Source organism: Octopus bimaculoides, chromosome 3, assembly GCF_001194135.2.
Source record: "Octopus bimaculoides isolate UCB-OBI-ISO-001 chromosome 3, ASM119413v2, whole genome shotgun sequence".
NCBI lineage: Eukaryota > Metazoa > Mollusca > Cephalopoda > Octopoda > Octopodidae > Octopus > Octopus bimaculoides.
Genome location: NC_068983.1, coordinates 105,694,136 through 105,712,569, shown reverse-complemented (window position 1 = coordinate 105,712,569; position 18,434 = coordinate 105,694,136). Strand labels below are relative to the sequence as shown.

The 18,434-nt window shown below is 30.1% G+C and overlaps 1 protein-coding gene across 2 annotated transcripts in view; it reads right to left on the bottom strand.

Annotated features, from left to right (window-relative positions):
• Positions 1 to 45: 45 nt before the first annotated feature.
• Positions 46 to 18,434, bottom strand: part of LOC106880651 (probable serine/threonine-protein kinase DDB_G0282963) — a 37,633-nt gene continuing 19,244 nt past the window's right edge. For both annotated transcript variants that reach the window (XM_052966421.1, XM_052966422.1), the window contains exons 3-8: positions 13,699 to 14,048; positions 9,879 to 11,309; positions 8,525 to 8,609; positions 8,069 to 8,203; positions 7,674 to 7,854; positions 46 to 4,943 (exon numbers count right to left, since the gene is read on the bottom strand). In XM_052966421.1, the coding sequence (XP_052822381.1) occupies positions 4,615 to 4,943; positions 7,674 to 7,854; positions 8,069 to 8,203; positions 8,525 to 8,609; positions 9,879 to 11,309; positions 13,699 to 14,048 (2,511 nt within the window). In that variant the 3' untranslated portion in view covers positions 46 to 4,614. The remainder of the gene's footprint in view (positions 4,944 to 7,673; positions 7,855 to 8,068; positions 8,204 to 8,524; positions 8,610 to 9,878; positions 11,310 to 13,698; positions 14,049 to 18,434) is intronic.

Sequence of the window (18,434 nt, the reverse complement as noted above, 5' to 3'; positions counted from 1 at the left end):
ATATATATATATATATATATATATATATATATATAAAGAGCTAAGATGAAGATATAAATATGGATATAAGGTGAAATTTCTCTTATGGAGTTATATACACGATGTATATGTTGAAATTTGTGAGTCTAGAATTATAAAATGCTTTGACTTTAATGAAAAAAAATGTAGAACTGTGGTTCATTTATATGTGTATTTACCATAGAAAATGTTTTCATTCTACATTATTCTTTTAATGAATGGATTTATTATGCCCAGGTTCCAACCCAGGCCAAATGAATATGGATTTTTGTTTTCTTTGAAAGTGATTAAATCTCTTACAAATATTCTAAATTGTAATAGGGTTATATATAAAATGCTGAAAAAGTTGGTCATGGTACCTGAATCAAGTCTACAATTTTAATAGACAAGAAGAAGAAAAAAAAATCAAGAGAAGCTATAGAATATGCAAATTATATAATGAATAACATTTCTGAAATTTTAGATGAACAAAATAAATTAGAATTTAAAAAAAAAAGAAATTATGCATACAAATTTGTTTTTAAAAATTGTAATATTTTTATAACTATGGAAGTTTTCATCAGAATACTGAAAATAACCAAAAGCCAACTAAAGCCTCTGAATAGGTTATGACAGTATGAAAAGGCATATAAAATGTATTGTTGAAAAGCTCTCAATTTCAAACAGATGACTCGACTATGTCGAAAAAACAAACACACATAATATTTTATTAGCTTGCTATCATCACATAGACCTGACTGAATTTCCAAAGAGCTATGACATCGGGTTGGTGGTATTGTGACATTTATAGCAAGCTTTACAATTGTTTTAATTTTGAAGCCAAATTGTAAATTGTCTTATTTTACTTCATTAGAGATTCTTTTGCTCACATTTAAATATACAAATCACAAATATATTCAAATATCCACTTTATGGCCTATGGTGGGAATGAAAGCTAGAGGTGATAAATACTAAAATAAGCTTTGTGCTCAACTTGGCAGTAACATGAAAAATATAAAGAAAACTAATTCTTTGAAAGTGTTTTGAATAAATTACAAGGTATTTTTAATGAGTGATTTTATTTTAGCATTGTCCACAACTTTGTTTTTCTGGAGTAAATCTTAAGAGTGATAAACAGGAAGAAAGTTGTAGTTTTCTTAGAAAAATAGGAGTCTTTTTAATGAATTTGACTATAGAATATGACTGAAAATAAAAGATGAAATAAACATCACTAAGATGTGCAGTGCCTAAACCCCAAATTTTTTAATACAATTATGATTTTCTAGTTATATCAAAAATAAGCATAAAATTGCATATAATTGTATGCAAATATAGTTGATTACAATATTTAAAGTTCAAAATAAATATATTTTCCAATTCAACTTCAATGAATAAGCAACACAATGCATTAAATTACATGCTTCAAATGCTTACAGCATGCCTACCTTATAGGTCAAAAGAGTCATTGAGGGAGGGAACAAATTAAAATATATCAGTATTATGACTAGAAAATCATAACAAAATGTGGGGTTAACTGGAACTCAAGTTTAATACAATTGCAGGTTATTCAATATTTAAACAGCCCAATGTCAGTAGAGAATATAAGTTTAAATAACATGATACAATCACAATTGTTTCAAATTTTAGTGAATCTGAATGTCAGAAACTATTAATTACAACAATCAAACAAAGCAATAGCTCTGAGATATAGATAAAGAGAAACTGATCAAATAAAATTTATCAATAGAATACATCAGTTTCTAATAAATATTTTTTTTTTTAAAAAGCATTTAAATAGCAGATACATAAATTTGGTCCTTCTCATAATATTAACAATTTCATTTTGGAAAAAAAAAAAAGAAAAAAGAAAAAGAAAAGAAAAAGAAAAAGATTTAATCAAAGCATTTGCACCTAGAGGTTATCCTAAACTATAGACTACTAAAATTCAAGAGTGAAATACCAGAACACAATACAATTCAAATGCAAAAGAACACATATCATATTCAAAGAAATGGAGAGAAAAAATAAAAGGCTAAATGAAATTTATTTTTCTCTCAGCTTAATCTGTCTCTGCAACAAAGCTGCTACATTAAAGAATTTTCTGGTAGCCCAACTATAACTGAAATAACATTAACAATCCAACCAAAAATTCCCTATTCCCTTTATATACAAACAGCAACTAAAGACAGATTTCTACTCCACTATCTAACATCAGCTTAATGCAGAGAGTAATAAATAAACAAATCCAGTTATGCAGATATTATAGACTAAGTTATCCTATAGCAAAGTTTCCACTTGCATAGATCATATTGGTGTTAATTGTCTATTACATAACTAAATGTAATAATTAACTAATACAGAACATTGCTTGAAACACTTAACCTTATAAAATTTAGGAAAAAAAAATTGTTTAAATGTTTGAAATCTAATTTCAGTTAAGTAATTCAAAATTTAACAACACAGAAGGGAAAAGGTCAGAACAAAACAAAACTCAAAGAATTTACAAATAGGTAAGCCATTTCCACATATTTTTAAAATATAAGCTTGAACATTAGTTCACAAGCCATATTTTTACATTTGAATCAGCTATTGTCCTATTGTTTCATTGAGTATCAGATCAAAATTCCATTCAATCTTTTACTGTTTCTTTAATTTTTGACAAAATGTAAAATTTTAAAGAAAAAAAAAAAAAACAACCTTTAGAATGAGCCCATCTAATAGAAAGCAATGTCAAAAGAACCAGAGATATATTTGACAGTTAAAGAAATTTTAAATGTAAATAGTATATTTTTTAAAAAATGTAATGCTCACAAAATCATCAAAATGTCAACTCTATAGCTATGATGTCTTAGAAATACTTATTGTTTTTTGATAAAGTGGTAAAACTTTATTATAAACACATTTAATAAGAGAGTCATGATAATTATGATAGAAATAGTAATAAAAATTAAATCAAATAAATTAAATTTTTAGAGATTCTTAAATAGCTTTTCCTAACTAAATGTAAAGTAATTTCCTAAAAGTGTTAGGCAGCTTCAAACAATTAAATATATACATCTATTAACATTAAAAAATTAAATAAAATTGAAATGAAATTATAATACCAAAGAAGAATGTGAAACAGGAAATGGAATATTTGATATCTAGGTAGAGTTGTTAAATAGATAATACACTAAATATGGTAAGACATTTCAAAAAATTTTGAAAGCAAATGCAACTAGAATATGACATATTCAATAAATAAAAACTTAAAATTACATTTTAAAAAATGTAAAGAAATATTTTACAATGTATTTTAAATTTTAAGCAAGAGTTAATAAAATAACAACAGATCTGTATTCAATAATTTTTGAAAGTATTAAAAGTTGCCTTATGATAAATATCTCAGCTAGATACTACCATAGATTTCAAATGTTTGTTTTAAGACTGTAAATCTATATCAGTCAGATAAAAATTGTCATCCATTAAGCCAGTGTTATTACAAATTGGAATGTCAATTAAACTCCAGCAGAGAATAGAGAACACTGAACAGTTGTGAATGAATTTAAATGTAAAAAAAGTGTGCATTTGATATTTCAGTGTCTTTGATGCATTTTTTTTTAAATATAACAGTGCACATGTCTGTTTGAATACAATCTCTAACACATGTTATAGAAGAAAAATAAACATATAAGGATACACAGTAATATGTGTAAATTATACTTTGATGAGTGAATAAGATTTTCAGGCTTCATCATGTTCTTTTCCACTTACAAAATATACTCTTAATATTAAAACAATTACTTTCCATTAAAAAAAAAATATATAAAGGATATGAATGTTAGAGTTTTCAGAAAAATATGCTGTGCTGAAAAAAAGAGCAAGGATGGGGAATCAGGAATTGCCACAATTTTTATAAATAATATAATAGAGAAAAAAAAAAAACATCAAGGGAAAGTACACATCTCTAAATAGATGCCTTAAGAATTTTTAGACAGGGAAAAAATTTGATGCCTATTATAATCATATCAATAATAATAATCATAATTATTATAATGATTATTACAGACAGTAAAGACTTAAAACCTAAATTAACAGAAGAAATAATAGGCTTCCATTCAGTAAGTTTTAGGATCCTTATTTCTCAAATGAATTTTTGTGCTAGCTTATTTATAATTAACTCCCGCATAATCCAGAATGTTTATAAGAAAAATTCAAAGTTGATTTTCATGAGAATGTATTGAATAAGTTGTCAGAAACAAATTAAATAAAACCAATATAAAATCAATATTTAAAACACTGTCATGGTGTTCACAGATTTGATAATTTATCAAAACAATATCACAGTAAAAATAAATGACTAGTAAAAACAAATTCTGAATACATTTTCATTTGAATCAATTTCAACTCTGAAATCTAGGTTTGAAGTTTGTTGTATATTTGATATTTTAGGCAGATTCTAAAATTAAAGAACAATTTAAATAAGTTTAAATCATGTAATTGATATTTAAAACCAAAATTTTGAAAAAAGATTAATATTCAAAATTTTAAAAACATGTTTTATTTGTTGTTATTTAGAAATGTGTCAATTCCCAAGACCTGAAGCAAATAAGCCCTTTGAGTGAGCAGCTATTCCCTTTAAGAGGCATTTGGTACTGGATTTGTGGTAAGAGAAACAGATTTATGAAGACCCGACATGGAGTTGGATGGAACTCTAATACTGTTACTGAAAGCATTTTTCAGTTGCAGCATTTGTAAATTTACAGCTGTTTTATTAACTATATTGTTCATCTTTCTATCACCAGCAGAACTGAAGTCATTGGAGAAGTATTGTGGTTGCTCAATAATTCCATTTTTAGAAATTAGTGAGTTGTTCCCAGCAATCTGGAGAGCACACCAACAGGTTGTTCGAGCTTTTCTAGTTAGTAGAGTTAGCTCACGAATGCTAGCAGCAAGTGCAAGAATATCTAAGAATAAGAAATAGAAAAAGAGAGACATTTATTTATTGTTAAGTCCCAAAAATATAAACATTATGAACACAATTTTTAAAACTATGATGAAGTTAACAAGAACTTAGGTCTGATCAAGAATAAGGAACAAGAAGTTTTGTGGGAGCTTTTTTTTTTAGAGATGAGTAATAGTAATTAACTATTTGAGTGACATGTTGGCTAAAAATCAAGCATTCATGTCAAGAAGATACATTTTTTAGCATCTTCAGAGATAGACATGTCTTGTGTATTGAAACAGATAATTTCTATAATGAACTTACATTCAATTGGTGAGAAAATTATTATTGATTTTGAGTAGAGTATTTAGATTGAAGTTATGATCAATGATCCATTTTTTAATGATTATAATCACTGGTAGATCTATCTATTATGCTACTGCATTATAAATAAAATTATTTTACTTAGCTTCTACTTCATTGGTCAGAATTAGAGTGTTATAAATAGAAACACTCCAACACCAATAAGCAAGTGTTCAATGTAAATGTGAAAAAGCTTAAAATATGGTTTTGAAATTAAACTGAAACACTATATAAGAATTATCTTCAATTAAATAGAGTTAAATAAATAAGAGCACAAGTCAAAAATAATTGATTAGAATTCTAAATGATTGGCTAAAGAGAGTGACTCATTGAATTTCAGCTCACTTTAACATATTGATCAAAAACTAAATGGGAAATAAAATTGTAATGATGGTCAACTAAGTATATAGGCCCTGGTCAGCAAAGAGTGAGCAGACCTATGACCAAAAGGTATTCCTGTCAAGAATGTTCCATCTTTTTCACAAAAAGTATATCTAGGACTAAATTACTCAATGGGTCCTATTTTTAAAACAATATCGTGTAATTTTGAGAGTAATTTGGCTGTTATTCCTAGCAAGTGGTGTGACTGTTGACCTGTGCCAACGTTTTTTAACTAATGTCTATCTTAAGATTTCTCTTAAAAGAGTGTGACTTTTAAATTATAATAAAAGCCATTAACCACACTGAAGACCTTTATACTACTGAGTAAAGATAACTTAATGTTAAAAAATGTCCATTGTATAAGTTAGTATTAGAATTATAAATTTTATATACATTTGTTTTACATGAAATAGAAAGAGAGAAAAGAATACCGCAGTACAAAACAAATTGCTAAGGTACCAATATATATAAAAAAATTTAAAAAATTTCCTCTCTTGATACAAGTAAATAGACATCATATACCTCAGATTGCAACAGAAAACAAATATTGATCAAAGGTGAGAAAAAGTCTCTTAAAAAAATCTACAGAATTAAAAATCAATTATGTAAACAACTTAGATTGATTGACTGATATAAATACTTAACTGTCTTCTTTGATAATTTCAAAAATATTTCAACTATTCCATATTTTCTTTGTAAATCACAACTTATTTCTATTTGACTAATTGATTCTGTTGTGTAGTATGAGTTAATCATACTACACACTTATATTATTAGATACTGAAATAGTCTATTATCAGTTACTTTTCTTTAAAGATTAAAGTACTCCACTTAAAGCAAAAAACCTTCAAGTTGTTCACATTCTCACTCATTCATTTTATACCTGTTTTTCTATGCCAGTATTAGATAGACAGGGAATTATCTGAGGTAATATTTATGGCCAGATGCTTTTCTTGTCACAACCTTTTCCTGTTTTATAAGTAAAGGAGATTTAATTCCACTGCTTTGGAAGCACAGAGCTGCAGAATAATGTCTACTAGGAATACAAATACACTTATTTTGCTCAATCTCATGAGAAAAATGTAAATGAACTTTCATGCATAAAAGCACAACCCCTAAACACATGGATTTCTATGCCATTTCTGCCCATTGATTTCACCCAAGGCATTAGTTGGCCAGAAACAACAGAAGACACACATGGTGCTGCTTTGTGAAATTGAACATAAAACCACATGGTTGTGACGTGAGCTTTTTAATCACACAGCTGTGCCTGCACCTATATCTTACTATTAACTATAATAAAGATTTAACAATGAATTTGAAAGAAAGAATTTTCAGTTGTGAGATACTATTAGAACCATATTTAAACACAAACATTATTGCTTATAAATATATGAATATAATATTTTGAAAAGCACATTCATCATTGTTATTTCATTGTCCACTTTCCACCCTACTAGCATGGAGCAGACGGATATCCTCAGTGATTTTTCTTCATTCATTTTTATCCTTTAAATCTATGAGCGGATGATTATAACTAGTACTTTTCTTCATCTTTTATCCTTTAAATCTACATCTCCCACATACACATTATATAGCCAATGGGTATTGTTTTACATATTAGTGTTTATCATTGAAAACCTATATATTGTACAATATTATTCACTATCTCCAGCAAATCACCACTGGACTCCATTATCTTTCGCCTTGAACTTCTCTTACTATCAAGCACACTGAAACATGAAATGCATGCCTGAAATTCCACACACTGCTTAGACTCATAGTTGATTCACTATAAGCATATCTGAAATCCCACACATTGAATCTACATAATAAAGAATTACAGTCTACTATCCATTATTCTTAGTGAATATGAACAATTTGTTTCTAAATATATAAACATATAAATATTTTGAATAAATTTAGTCAAATTTCCAGTGTTTATAAAAGGTATTTTTTAATTTAGTAAATATTTTAAAATCTTTTAGGTAATTCAACATACACTTACCATTGTCATCTTGATGTCTCGGCATTCCACTCTTGTATCTATTAGCAGCATTTATTATTTCCTCACTACGACAAGCTTGTACTTTACGTATTCCTTCATACCATTTTTCCAAAGTTAAATGAATGTTAAGGTGAAGTAATGTATTTTTTAGTTTTTCCATTTTATCAATTAATGTTTTTACCTGAAATAAATTAGATTGGAAATTTCACAATAAGCATTCCTTTTGGTTTAAATATTTAATTTAGAAATATTCTCTTCTAATAGAAACATTGTATTGTATGAAATACTAATAACTTTAAGAACTAAAGCAAATCAAATCCTACAAGTAATTTTTTAAAATGGCAAAACTAAACATTTTCAAGCATAAACAATAAAATATCTTCAGTAAAACTTACTCGTGCCTGTTCTTTAAATGAATCTACAACCAGTTTATCCACACGTGATGGATTAGATGGCAGTGCCGGAATAGCAATGTTGTTAGTGCTAGACACTTTCTTCCCTGGATTTTGACGAGCAAGTTCTGCTTCAGTCTACAAATAAGAAAGGAATCAGCTAGATACACTAAAAATAATTATTTTTCATTAGTTCTAATTTGTTATATACTTAATGCATGAATAACCAATGTCTTAGTATTTACATTCATCTAATCAGAACTAAGTGATTACACTTTTAATAATTTAATGCTTAAAAATACATTACATAATCACCAAAATTAACACAAATGAGTTTGCAAGCAACAACAGAAAGTATCATCCATTGACTTAAAATCTATTTAATATTTGTATTTAAGTCATTAAAAAACAGCAATGATTCTAAGGATTAGTAAAAAATGATGAAAAATAATTCCTGACCTTTTTACGCTCTCTTTCTATTGCCTTGAACTGGTCATAGCATTCCTCTAATCGTAAATGTAACTCATTAGAAGGACCACTTCTTCTACAAGGTAATGTTTTAAGAGAGAAATAACAAATATTCAATAATAATTTAAAAAATCAGAAATAACAACAGAAAAAGTGTGTATGTGTTGTGGAGGAATTATAAGATAAGTTGTAGTTATCTAAATTATAAAAGTAAATTCAATAACATTTGAAGATAAATTTAACTTTTTCTGCCTTACAATAATATTTTTACTTTGGCAGAAGGCCACAAAGTTATTGAGAAGAAAGAAGTTTAGTGGATTGAATTAGTTCCAATACATATTTATTACTTATTTTATTGAACCCAGAGGATTTGAACTATGAATGCAGAGGAATGGAACTGACTATATTAAGCTCTTCATTCTATTGTTTCTGCCAGTCCCCATACTTGAGTTAGTATAATAATATTCTTTAACACAAAAACCAGATCAGAAATTTAGAGGGAACAGTCAATTATACTGACACCCAGTGCTTGACAGATATTTAGTTTATTGATCTTGAAAGGACTAAAGGCAATGATGATGATGATTATAAGGAACTGAAAATGCAACAAGAAATCTCTCCAGTAACTTAAAGTTAATAGAGAAACTGTTCTAAAATATTTCCAGGCTCCAGAATAGTTCAGGCGATGAACTTGCTACAGTCTTCTTTCTTTCTTATTTTCTCCTTATTTTTAACTCATTGGGTTAAGTAAAATAATATACTGAGTTAATTCAATTCAATAATCCAGTACCAATGTAAAAAAAAAAAAAAAATACTATATTAAAATTGTCAGATTCAAGATATATGTTACTTCTGTATCATCTTAATTTTACATCTACTGGGCATTCTACTTTCAAATAAATTAGCCCAATTTGGGTAGAAGTGGAGCATTATCTTAATCTATCAATAATTTTTTTTTCATTTTGCTTGATATTGAAATTTTTTACTATTTGAGAAATTAGATTCAAAATCATCATGTCAGTCTATATAAAAAATGGACTGAGAATGATAGGTGGCTAATAATGAAGATAAAAATCCTTGAAAAGATAATGTAACTAATTTAATACAAGAGAGAAGCAATTAGGTTCTTAGCAATACTCTTTAAGAAAGTTAAGATCATAAAACTAATTACTAAAAGTTTCTATGTAGGTAAAAAATATCTTTACAACAATATAATAATTTGTATACTTCACATTTTGACAAAAGTCTTCAAACTTAGAATTGAGCTATGCATTTATCAGCTTTCACCAAGCTCATTTACATTTCTTTCCAGTTTCTTACTAAAAAAAACATTGTCTTAACTTACCTATTGTGTCGGTAGCCTGAATAAAGAGGATGAAATCCATATAAATAAGAAGGCATGTCGTAAATTAGATCATTTGGACCAAAAAATGGAGGGAAATAGCTGAAATTTTCAAGTGGATAAACCTCATGTCCAAAGTTGCGTGGTGTTGGTACCATTTGGTTTGTAGGTAGTGGAGGGGAGTATTTGAGAAATGATGGTTGCCCAATATGGTTATTGATAATACCCATATCATGCATATAAAAATCATCAGGGTATTGTTGTAAATTATCTGGCCCAAGATCATTTTCTTCTGTTGGAGAGATTCCTCTTTGACGATAAAAGTCAGTAGATGATAAAGATGTTGGACTATTAAATCTTTCCTGATTAAACTGATGGTGATCCATAGGCACAAAATCAGCTGCACATGGTGTAATATTTTCATGTCCACCAGTATTCTTGGGGAAAGAAATATTTGACCCAATGTTGGTTACATTTCCATTGCAGTGATCTAACAGTTTTGTTTGTAGAAGATGTTGCTTGTTGAGTGTAGCAGCAATCATTGCAATATTATTTTTATGAGGGTATGAGTTTCGCCTTGGAATCTGATGTAAATTTTCAACATTATTAAAGCCACCATCAATAACATTAGGCAGAGAAGAATTTGACATGTTATGACTACAAAATTTAGGCGGAATTCGACCATAAGAGATCTGATTGGGGATGGAAGAAATTTGCTGTTGCACAGGAATAGGAGGGGGTTGACATACAGAATTGTTTCTTTTGTGGAAACTAACATTTTGAGGCTTTGAATCACAATTGAAAGGTTCTCTTTCATGGCCAGAATTGATCTGAGTAGAAGGCATATGGAATGTCAAATTGTTTTTATTGTTGAACGGATAAGTTTTCTCATTAACATTTACTGCAGAATCTTGCAAAGGTAAAACATGGCCATTAGATATAGGATAGGTTTTGTTGACTGAAGAATCTACTCCAGGCGACTGTGGTGATTGAATGTTGCTGAAATCTCCCTGGAAATGAATGAGTGGACTCATTGGAGGCATATCTATTTGTGTGTTATCACACTGTGAAGACTTGTTTTTAGAAAAATTAGAATTTGAGATGTTATGGACAATCTCAGAATCTGGAACCAAGTTATTGTTGTTCTGATTGTTGAAGTTTCCAAGAGATCTGGGAGTTGAAAAGCAAGGGTAGGTCAAAGAAGAAGCAATAGAAACAGAAGTATCAGTGAATAAAGGATCTTCAAAGCTAAAAGTATCCTTGGCACTGAGGTAGGCATCTGATGATTTTGACTCTTGAAATAGAGATGAAGAATTAAATTTCTCATCCCAATGAGGTGAGGTATTATGTTCAACATTCCCATAATCTGATTCAGTACTGGACCTTATTTGGTTGTTACAAGACCAGACACTTCCAAGTGACAAACCAGGAGAGCTGAAAAACATTAAATTCACATAAGAATTGAATTTTGAACAGTGTACATACTAGAAAAATAAAATTTATAGTTAACTACAAAGCAGAAAAGTTGGACTGGAAAGCTGAAGATAACAGGTGTAATTTGAAGGAGAGTTTGCTGCTGTTTCTAGTAGGTAAAAAAAATATAGCAGCTTCTTTGTTGGTTTATGTTCCTTGTAACTTTAGGTAGTTGATTTCTTAAGCCAAGATATAAAATCAAATTCATTTGGCTTTGCCAGGATGGATTGAAGGATAAATTATATCTTACAAGCTGAATAGGAACAACTATTCCTAAAAATCCTGTTCATAAATGGAGACCAAAATACAATGGGGCCAATATACATTAGGAAAAAAGAAAAAAAGAAAAGGAATGATTACGAGATGCTAGCAAAATTCATGTGCAGAGATGAATGGGGAAAAAACTCATCCATATGGTGTATATATTAAGTAATAATCCTTAGAGTCAAAACAGAGATAGAAATTGTTCAAGTGAATGGATTAGTTCTTTAGAAGAAAAAAGTGTTGTTTTTTTTTTTTGTTTTGTTTTTTAAGCAAACCATGCACAGTTTCAGCTACAAACTTTTCAATATTGTTCATACTACAAAAAGCCATTTGGATGGACATATACTTAAATTTGGGGAATAAATAAAAAATAAAGACTTTGTTTGGTCTCATCTATATGGACAGAATGAAGAGAAAATAGATCACATCCAGTGTATGACATCATAAGCTTCTTTTCTTGTTGAGATAACAAATATTTCCTTTAAATGAATTGATTCAAAATTCAATTCTCATGCGAAATTTATTTTTTTATGACCCTAGTTATGCTCCGACTCTAAATGCATGCTTACAATATGTTTTACAAAATCATCATTATTTAATGTCCATTTGTATTCTAAACATTGCTGCAGGTGAGATTCAAACCCGCTTCCCTTAAACCAAATAAATGGAAATACATGCATGGTCTGACATTTAAATATATATCATATGAAGACAGCTGGAGATCATGAGCCTTTCAATATCTTGGAAGATCAGACAAGCACTTGTCATATCAGTAGTTAAAAAAACGAAGCTATGTGTAGTGTAAGGTATTAGTTAAGTCTGGTAAGTCCTTAATATCAATGAAGTAGATCAGAAATAACAATAGAAGCAATGTCATGAAAATATACATACCTACACATCCACACATGTACCTTTTGAATTTCCTTACTAACAATTATCATATAGCTGTCTATCACTGTCTTTCTTTAATCTTCCATTCTATCACTCTCTTTCACCACTTTCTCTCCCACCTACTGGGAACAAGACAACCCCCTGATACTGATGAACAAATGAATAGAGACATTGTAAGGTAGAGTGGACTCTTTAAGCCAGCTAGGCAAAATACAACCTTTCTAGTTATGGTGCCATGTTAAAATGTACACAATACACTCTCAGGTGGCTAGCAAACAACAACAATATAAATAGAGAGGACACTTCAGTAATATCAAAAATAAGGTAAACTCTGGTGTAGGTGCCACAACAAAATGCATCCAGTATACTCTGTAAAGTTGTTGATGAATGAACAGGAGACAGACTTTTTAGTCTGAGGATGTACTGGTGCCATGATAAATACAGTGTACTCTGTTTGGTGGTTGACAATAGAATGAGCATCTAGCCATAGAAAGCATGCCAAAAACAGGACATAAGTGCAAGATGTAGCTGGCTGAACAAAAAACTGAATTGATTTGCGAAGAGCCAGCCAACCCATACCAGCATGGAAAAGCAGGTGTAACTTGAGGATATTAATGGAATTTTTAATGTTATCTTTTGATCAGCAGTGTTATTGAAACTTTACAAAACAATCTTAGATTCTCTGAAGATTATACATATTTATTAAGCATAAGATGGAGTACAACATTCTGAATACAGTTTATTAAAACTTGAACTATTTATACCAAAAATAGAGTCTAGTCTAATTATAAAATAAATAGAGTAATTGCCTGCATAATATCTTGAACATAAAAATTTTACATATGAATTGAAATACAGTAATTGTAAAATTAAGGCACTCAACAAATGGTTATGTGGTCATGGGATCAAATTATGTAAGCTCATGCAACTAATTTGTTTGGTCCCAGTCCTGCTTCAAATTTAAGCAGTAGGAAGAATATCAAATTATAAAAATACTTGCTTCAATATACAAGCAAATACTAAAATTAGTAAAATAAAATATTCCACCATGGGATAGTAACATAAAATAAAATACATTTTAATGTGCAATATAAAAATATTTTTTAAATTATGAAGTGTTTTTTTTTTAATGTAATTAAAAACTTTCCTAATACATTATGGTTAACACAGACAATATAAAAATAGGATTACATACCCATCAAAAGAAAACACCCCTGATGTGGACTGTGAGTGAGTATCTTCACAGTCACCATTGTCATTAAGCAGAGGGTGATCATCATCCACTATCTTGGAAACTAAATCATCAAGGGCAGTTGAACATCGTTCATTCGAGCAACTATTAAGGCCAAATTTATCAATAAATTTTTCTTGCTCCCATGGATCTTGATTGAACAGCATAAACTGACTGGAATTAGCAAGAGGATCATTTGATCTATCACAACTCCATTGCTCATTTATATCTGTGTTGATTTGATAATTGTTATTTTCGAGCCATTCATCACCAGAAAATGGCATCTGTAAGGACTCATATAAATTTGGTGTTGCCTGAAAATAAAAAATAGTTAAAGTTGAACAACATATCAGAATTTAAATGAAAGAAAATTTAATTATTTTTATAAACTGACATATTCACTTACATGATCAATATATAAATTAAACTAGTCAATACATTTTCTAAATAGAGTGTATTCAAGATTGCTCATTCTAGTTTTTGAAATAAACTTATTTCTAACATTACCCATTTTTCAAAATCATTATATGTTACATTGTTTTAAATTGTTTTCTTAGCAGGGGAAGGGGGTGGATCCTAAAGTGCCTCATGGCAAAAATCAGTCCCCTATGCAGATACACACTAAACTCCACACAATCCTCATCTATGCATAACCTCAATACCTTTAGTTAGGCATTTTTATCTTCCAGAGTCAAAAATTTAAGATATATCTTGAAATGGAAATCTTTGATCCAGTTTCATTTTATATGTTGTCTAAATTTAGCAAATGAACTTATGAGAGTTATCTCTCTTACTCTTTTTTGTTTTGTTTTGTTTTTGTACACCCCCCCCCCCTCTAGATGGAACTTTTGTATTGATGGCTTGTGTAGTCTCAGTTAACTGAAGCTTTCAATTCCCTATGTTATATGTGTAAGTCCTTACTGTACTTTTATTTAGTATGCAGAAAAAAATCCCCTTTTGTTTTTTTGTTTTCTAATCAAAGAAGTAAGACTGGTATTCATAATCTTTGCAGACTTCCAAAATTGGTAAAACAAATGTTAATGTTTGGCTTGAATTTCCAAAGGAAAAATGTGACTGAAAAAATTAGGCAAAGTGTCAAGTGCAATTGTAAACCTGCACAAAAGTGATACACTGCATGCTGCATCATAAGAGCAGAGACTGTGGTAGCTGCTACATAATAAGCAAGAAGAAACAACATAGCTGTAAGACTGTAGTTGTACTTTGTTGATAAGTTTGCTAGATCAATGATAAAGTAAAGAAACCTGGTATAACTATAATTACAGCCTTAGTATCTGGGATGCAGTTATGATTGTGAGGCTTAGCATTTGAAGCAGATTTGGGAGTCTTAATTATGTTTACCATATAAAGTGTAGTGTTGCAAGATTATCATCTCCCAGTTAGAGAGAGATTCTTAAGTCTTTGTTTATATAATCAATGCAAGTCTTACATAATTTGCTGCATGACACCTATGTGCAAAATGTTAAGCATAGGAGTGTGTTCTTGCACTGAGAAGTAACAGAAAAAAATTCATCAATATACAGAAGGAAAAAAGCAACGAGCTGGTAGAATCATTGGCATGCTGGGTAAAATGTTTAGTGACAGTTCATCCATCTTTACATTTTGAATTCAAATTCTACCAAGGTTGACTTACATCCTTTCGGAGTCAAGCACTGGATCGATGTAATTAACTTACCCCCAACCCCTGAAATTGCTGTCCTTGTGCCAAAATTTGAAACCAATATAAAGAAGAAAGAATGTAGGATATAACCAAAACATAGGAAAATATCAGAGTTGACAGAAAGTGGCTCAGAGAGAGTCCTGTACACTCAGGTTGGAATAAAGTGGTTTGACAGGAAACTTCCAAAAGGTGAAAAATGGAATGAGGCCATTTGCAAATAATGTAGCAAAGAGGTGCTTGTGCTTGACTCAGTTTAAAGTAACAACATTACTTTTGTTGAAGTTCTAAAGGACAAAAGACCAGAAGTAAATACCAGAGAAATCCGATTACTTGTGATCTACGGAAGGGATATTCAAAAAGATTTATCTTCTTAAAGATGAGACATTGTGTGAATCAGAAATTGAAGAGTTTAGTGAAAGTGGGAGCTAGGTCTGGAATGCACTGTTTGGAGATACTAGAAGAAACACCATCAGAACTGGTGGCTTTGATGGGTTGGGTTGATCAATGAGGTCTATGTACTTGTCAAATACATTAATGTAGTAGTACAATAGATCAAGTCAAAGATAGTGTAGGCATGGTGCACATCTGAATTGGAAACAAAACAGAAAAAAACATTTGCTAGTTTCATCTGCAAGTGTGTTAATAACAGAAATGTTAGTTGAGAAGTGCATGTGGTAGGATTCTGAAAAAGTAGTGACTTTCATAGAAAGGGAGCCATCAGAAATTTGTGAAAGCTTGAAAGTTTGTGTTGCAGAAAAGCACATTCTGCTTTCCTAAGGTCTGTCTTTGAAGTGTTGCAATAATGGGGAGATACCTCTAAGTTGGTCAAGATTACTTCCTCTAGCTATTGCACAAGTAAGCTACTTAGGATTTTTATGAGAGAATTGAGACATATCTCCTATGGTAAGTTGTAGAAAAATCTTAGAGTTTTCAGTCAGCCAATCTATGACAAAATTAGAGAAATAAGTGACTGTGATAAACTTGAATAAATGAATATGTGGTGGTTAAGGATATCTTAAGGCAACAACGAGGAAGACAAAACGATTGAAACTATTTGATTAACTAAACAAACTCTTACATCTTTTTATAATAATGATTACTAGCTGGACCCATGAAAAATTCACGGAAAACATAAAAAATGTAAGCATCTGTAAACAGTGTACTGTTTGTATATTATGACTGTCTGTCTACGTTCTGAGTTCAAATTCTGCTGAGATCGACTTTACCTTTCATCCTTTCGGGGTCAATAAATTAAGTATCAATTGTGTACTAGGGTTGATCTAATCAACTGACTCCCTCCCCACAAAAAATCAGCCTAGAAAAGTATATTGTGACAGTTACAGAATATAAAAAGTAATGTAACACCAATGACTATATAATCCAACCAAAATATCTGTTACACAAACGTAAACAGAATTACTATTTAACCTTAAAATACATAACACATATTCAAAGAACCTCAGTGTACAAATTGAAATGCAAAAGAACGAAATAATAAATGGATTTATGAATGAAAGTTTGGTAATTGCGTTTATTTCCACCATGCAACACTTATTGCAAACCTGTTTTAACTAACCTAAACTACACACACACACACACAAATACATTCATATATATATATGTCTTGAGTTGTAGCTATAATTCAAAGGAGCCAGCCTTGTTATATTCTGTGTGAGGCTGAATCTCCCTGAAAACTACATTAATGTTATGCATGTCTGTGGAGTACGCAGCCATTTGTGAGTTAATTTTGTCCGTGTGGTAATGAAAAGTGAAACTGACATCCAATATTTGCTGTGACTATGTATCTAAGTATGAACTTTTCTTTAGATTTATGTTTCTACTGTCTCTCTCACTTTCTTTCTTTCTTTCACTTCCTTTGGGTCCCTCTTCCCTCCCGCTTTTGATTTAATAATGTTTATATGTATCTATGTGTCTACTTCTCTTGCAGTGTGATAAACATTTAAAAATACAAAACGAACGCCATCACCACTCACTGTCTCTTTCATTCTCTCTCTCTCTCTCACACACACACACACTCTCTCTCTTATATCCTCTGAAACATTTAAAAACACAAAATGAACGCTGTCACCACTCACTGTCTCTTTCACTCTCTCTTACTTTCTCTCTCGCTTTGCCACTTCTTTGAAGTGCAACACACACAACAGGTATGTACAAAAACAAAAAGTTAGCATATTCATATTATTGATTTGTTAGTGTGTGTGTATATGTAACTGAAACTTACTCGTCTATCAGCTTCCCTTAACTCAACCTATAGAAATTTCAATAATAGTTTCAAGAACAAACCAGGATATCAATATACCAAAAACCCAGGAATAAACCCGGGATCTTTAGAGCTTCTGTCTCACACTCTCAGCTGAGTTATTTCTACTCTCTGTAAATGGCTTCATTATTTTACTAATGCATATTTACTGCCATTAATGTAACAATATTTTGCTAATTATTACCAAACAAAATATGTTAAATAATGAGAAGAGAAAAAAAAAGTTCTTTCCAAATCGTAAAAGGTGTGTTGTATTTTTTTACACAAGTTTACACATTTCTTTTACGTATTTAGATTTGTCTGAAATCCACATAAATAACAGATGTAGTTTTCGCAAACACTCTCCCAAACACCCAACACTTTTACAATTAGACATACCAAATACACACAATTCATTTGTTGCTCAAGCTGCTGAAAACAGTCAAAACTTTAATATATCATGCTATACAGGACAATATAGTTCCAGATATACAAATGACAAGATTATCAAGACTGGAATGCTTTGCATCAGAGCTTTTCAACTGATCTGGGATTACTTAATAACAAAGTTTGCTTCAAGCCAATGATATTATTAGACTGACAGAAACCAACCTCCTGACAGTTTTTTGCTAGTCTTTCTAATAATGCTTCTCACATAGGTATTTCAGCCTTCCACAACAATACAATTTTCGTTCAATTCATCAATTATTTTTCTATACAAGAACTGGTTAATTGCTGGTATATATATATATATATATATAT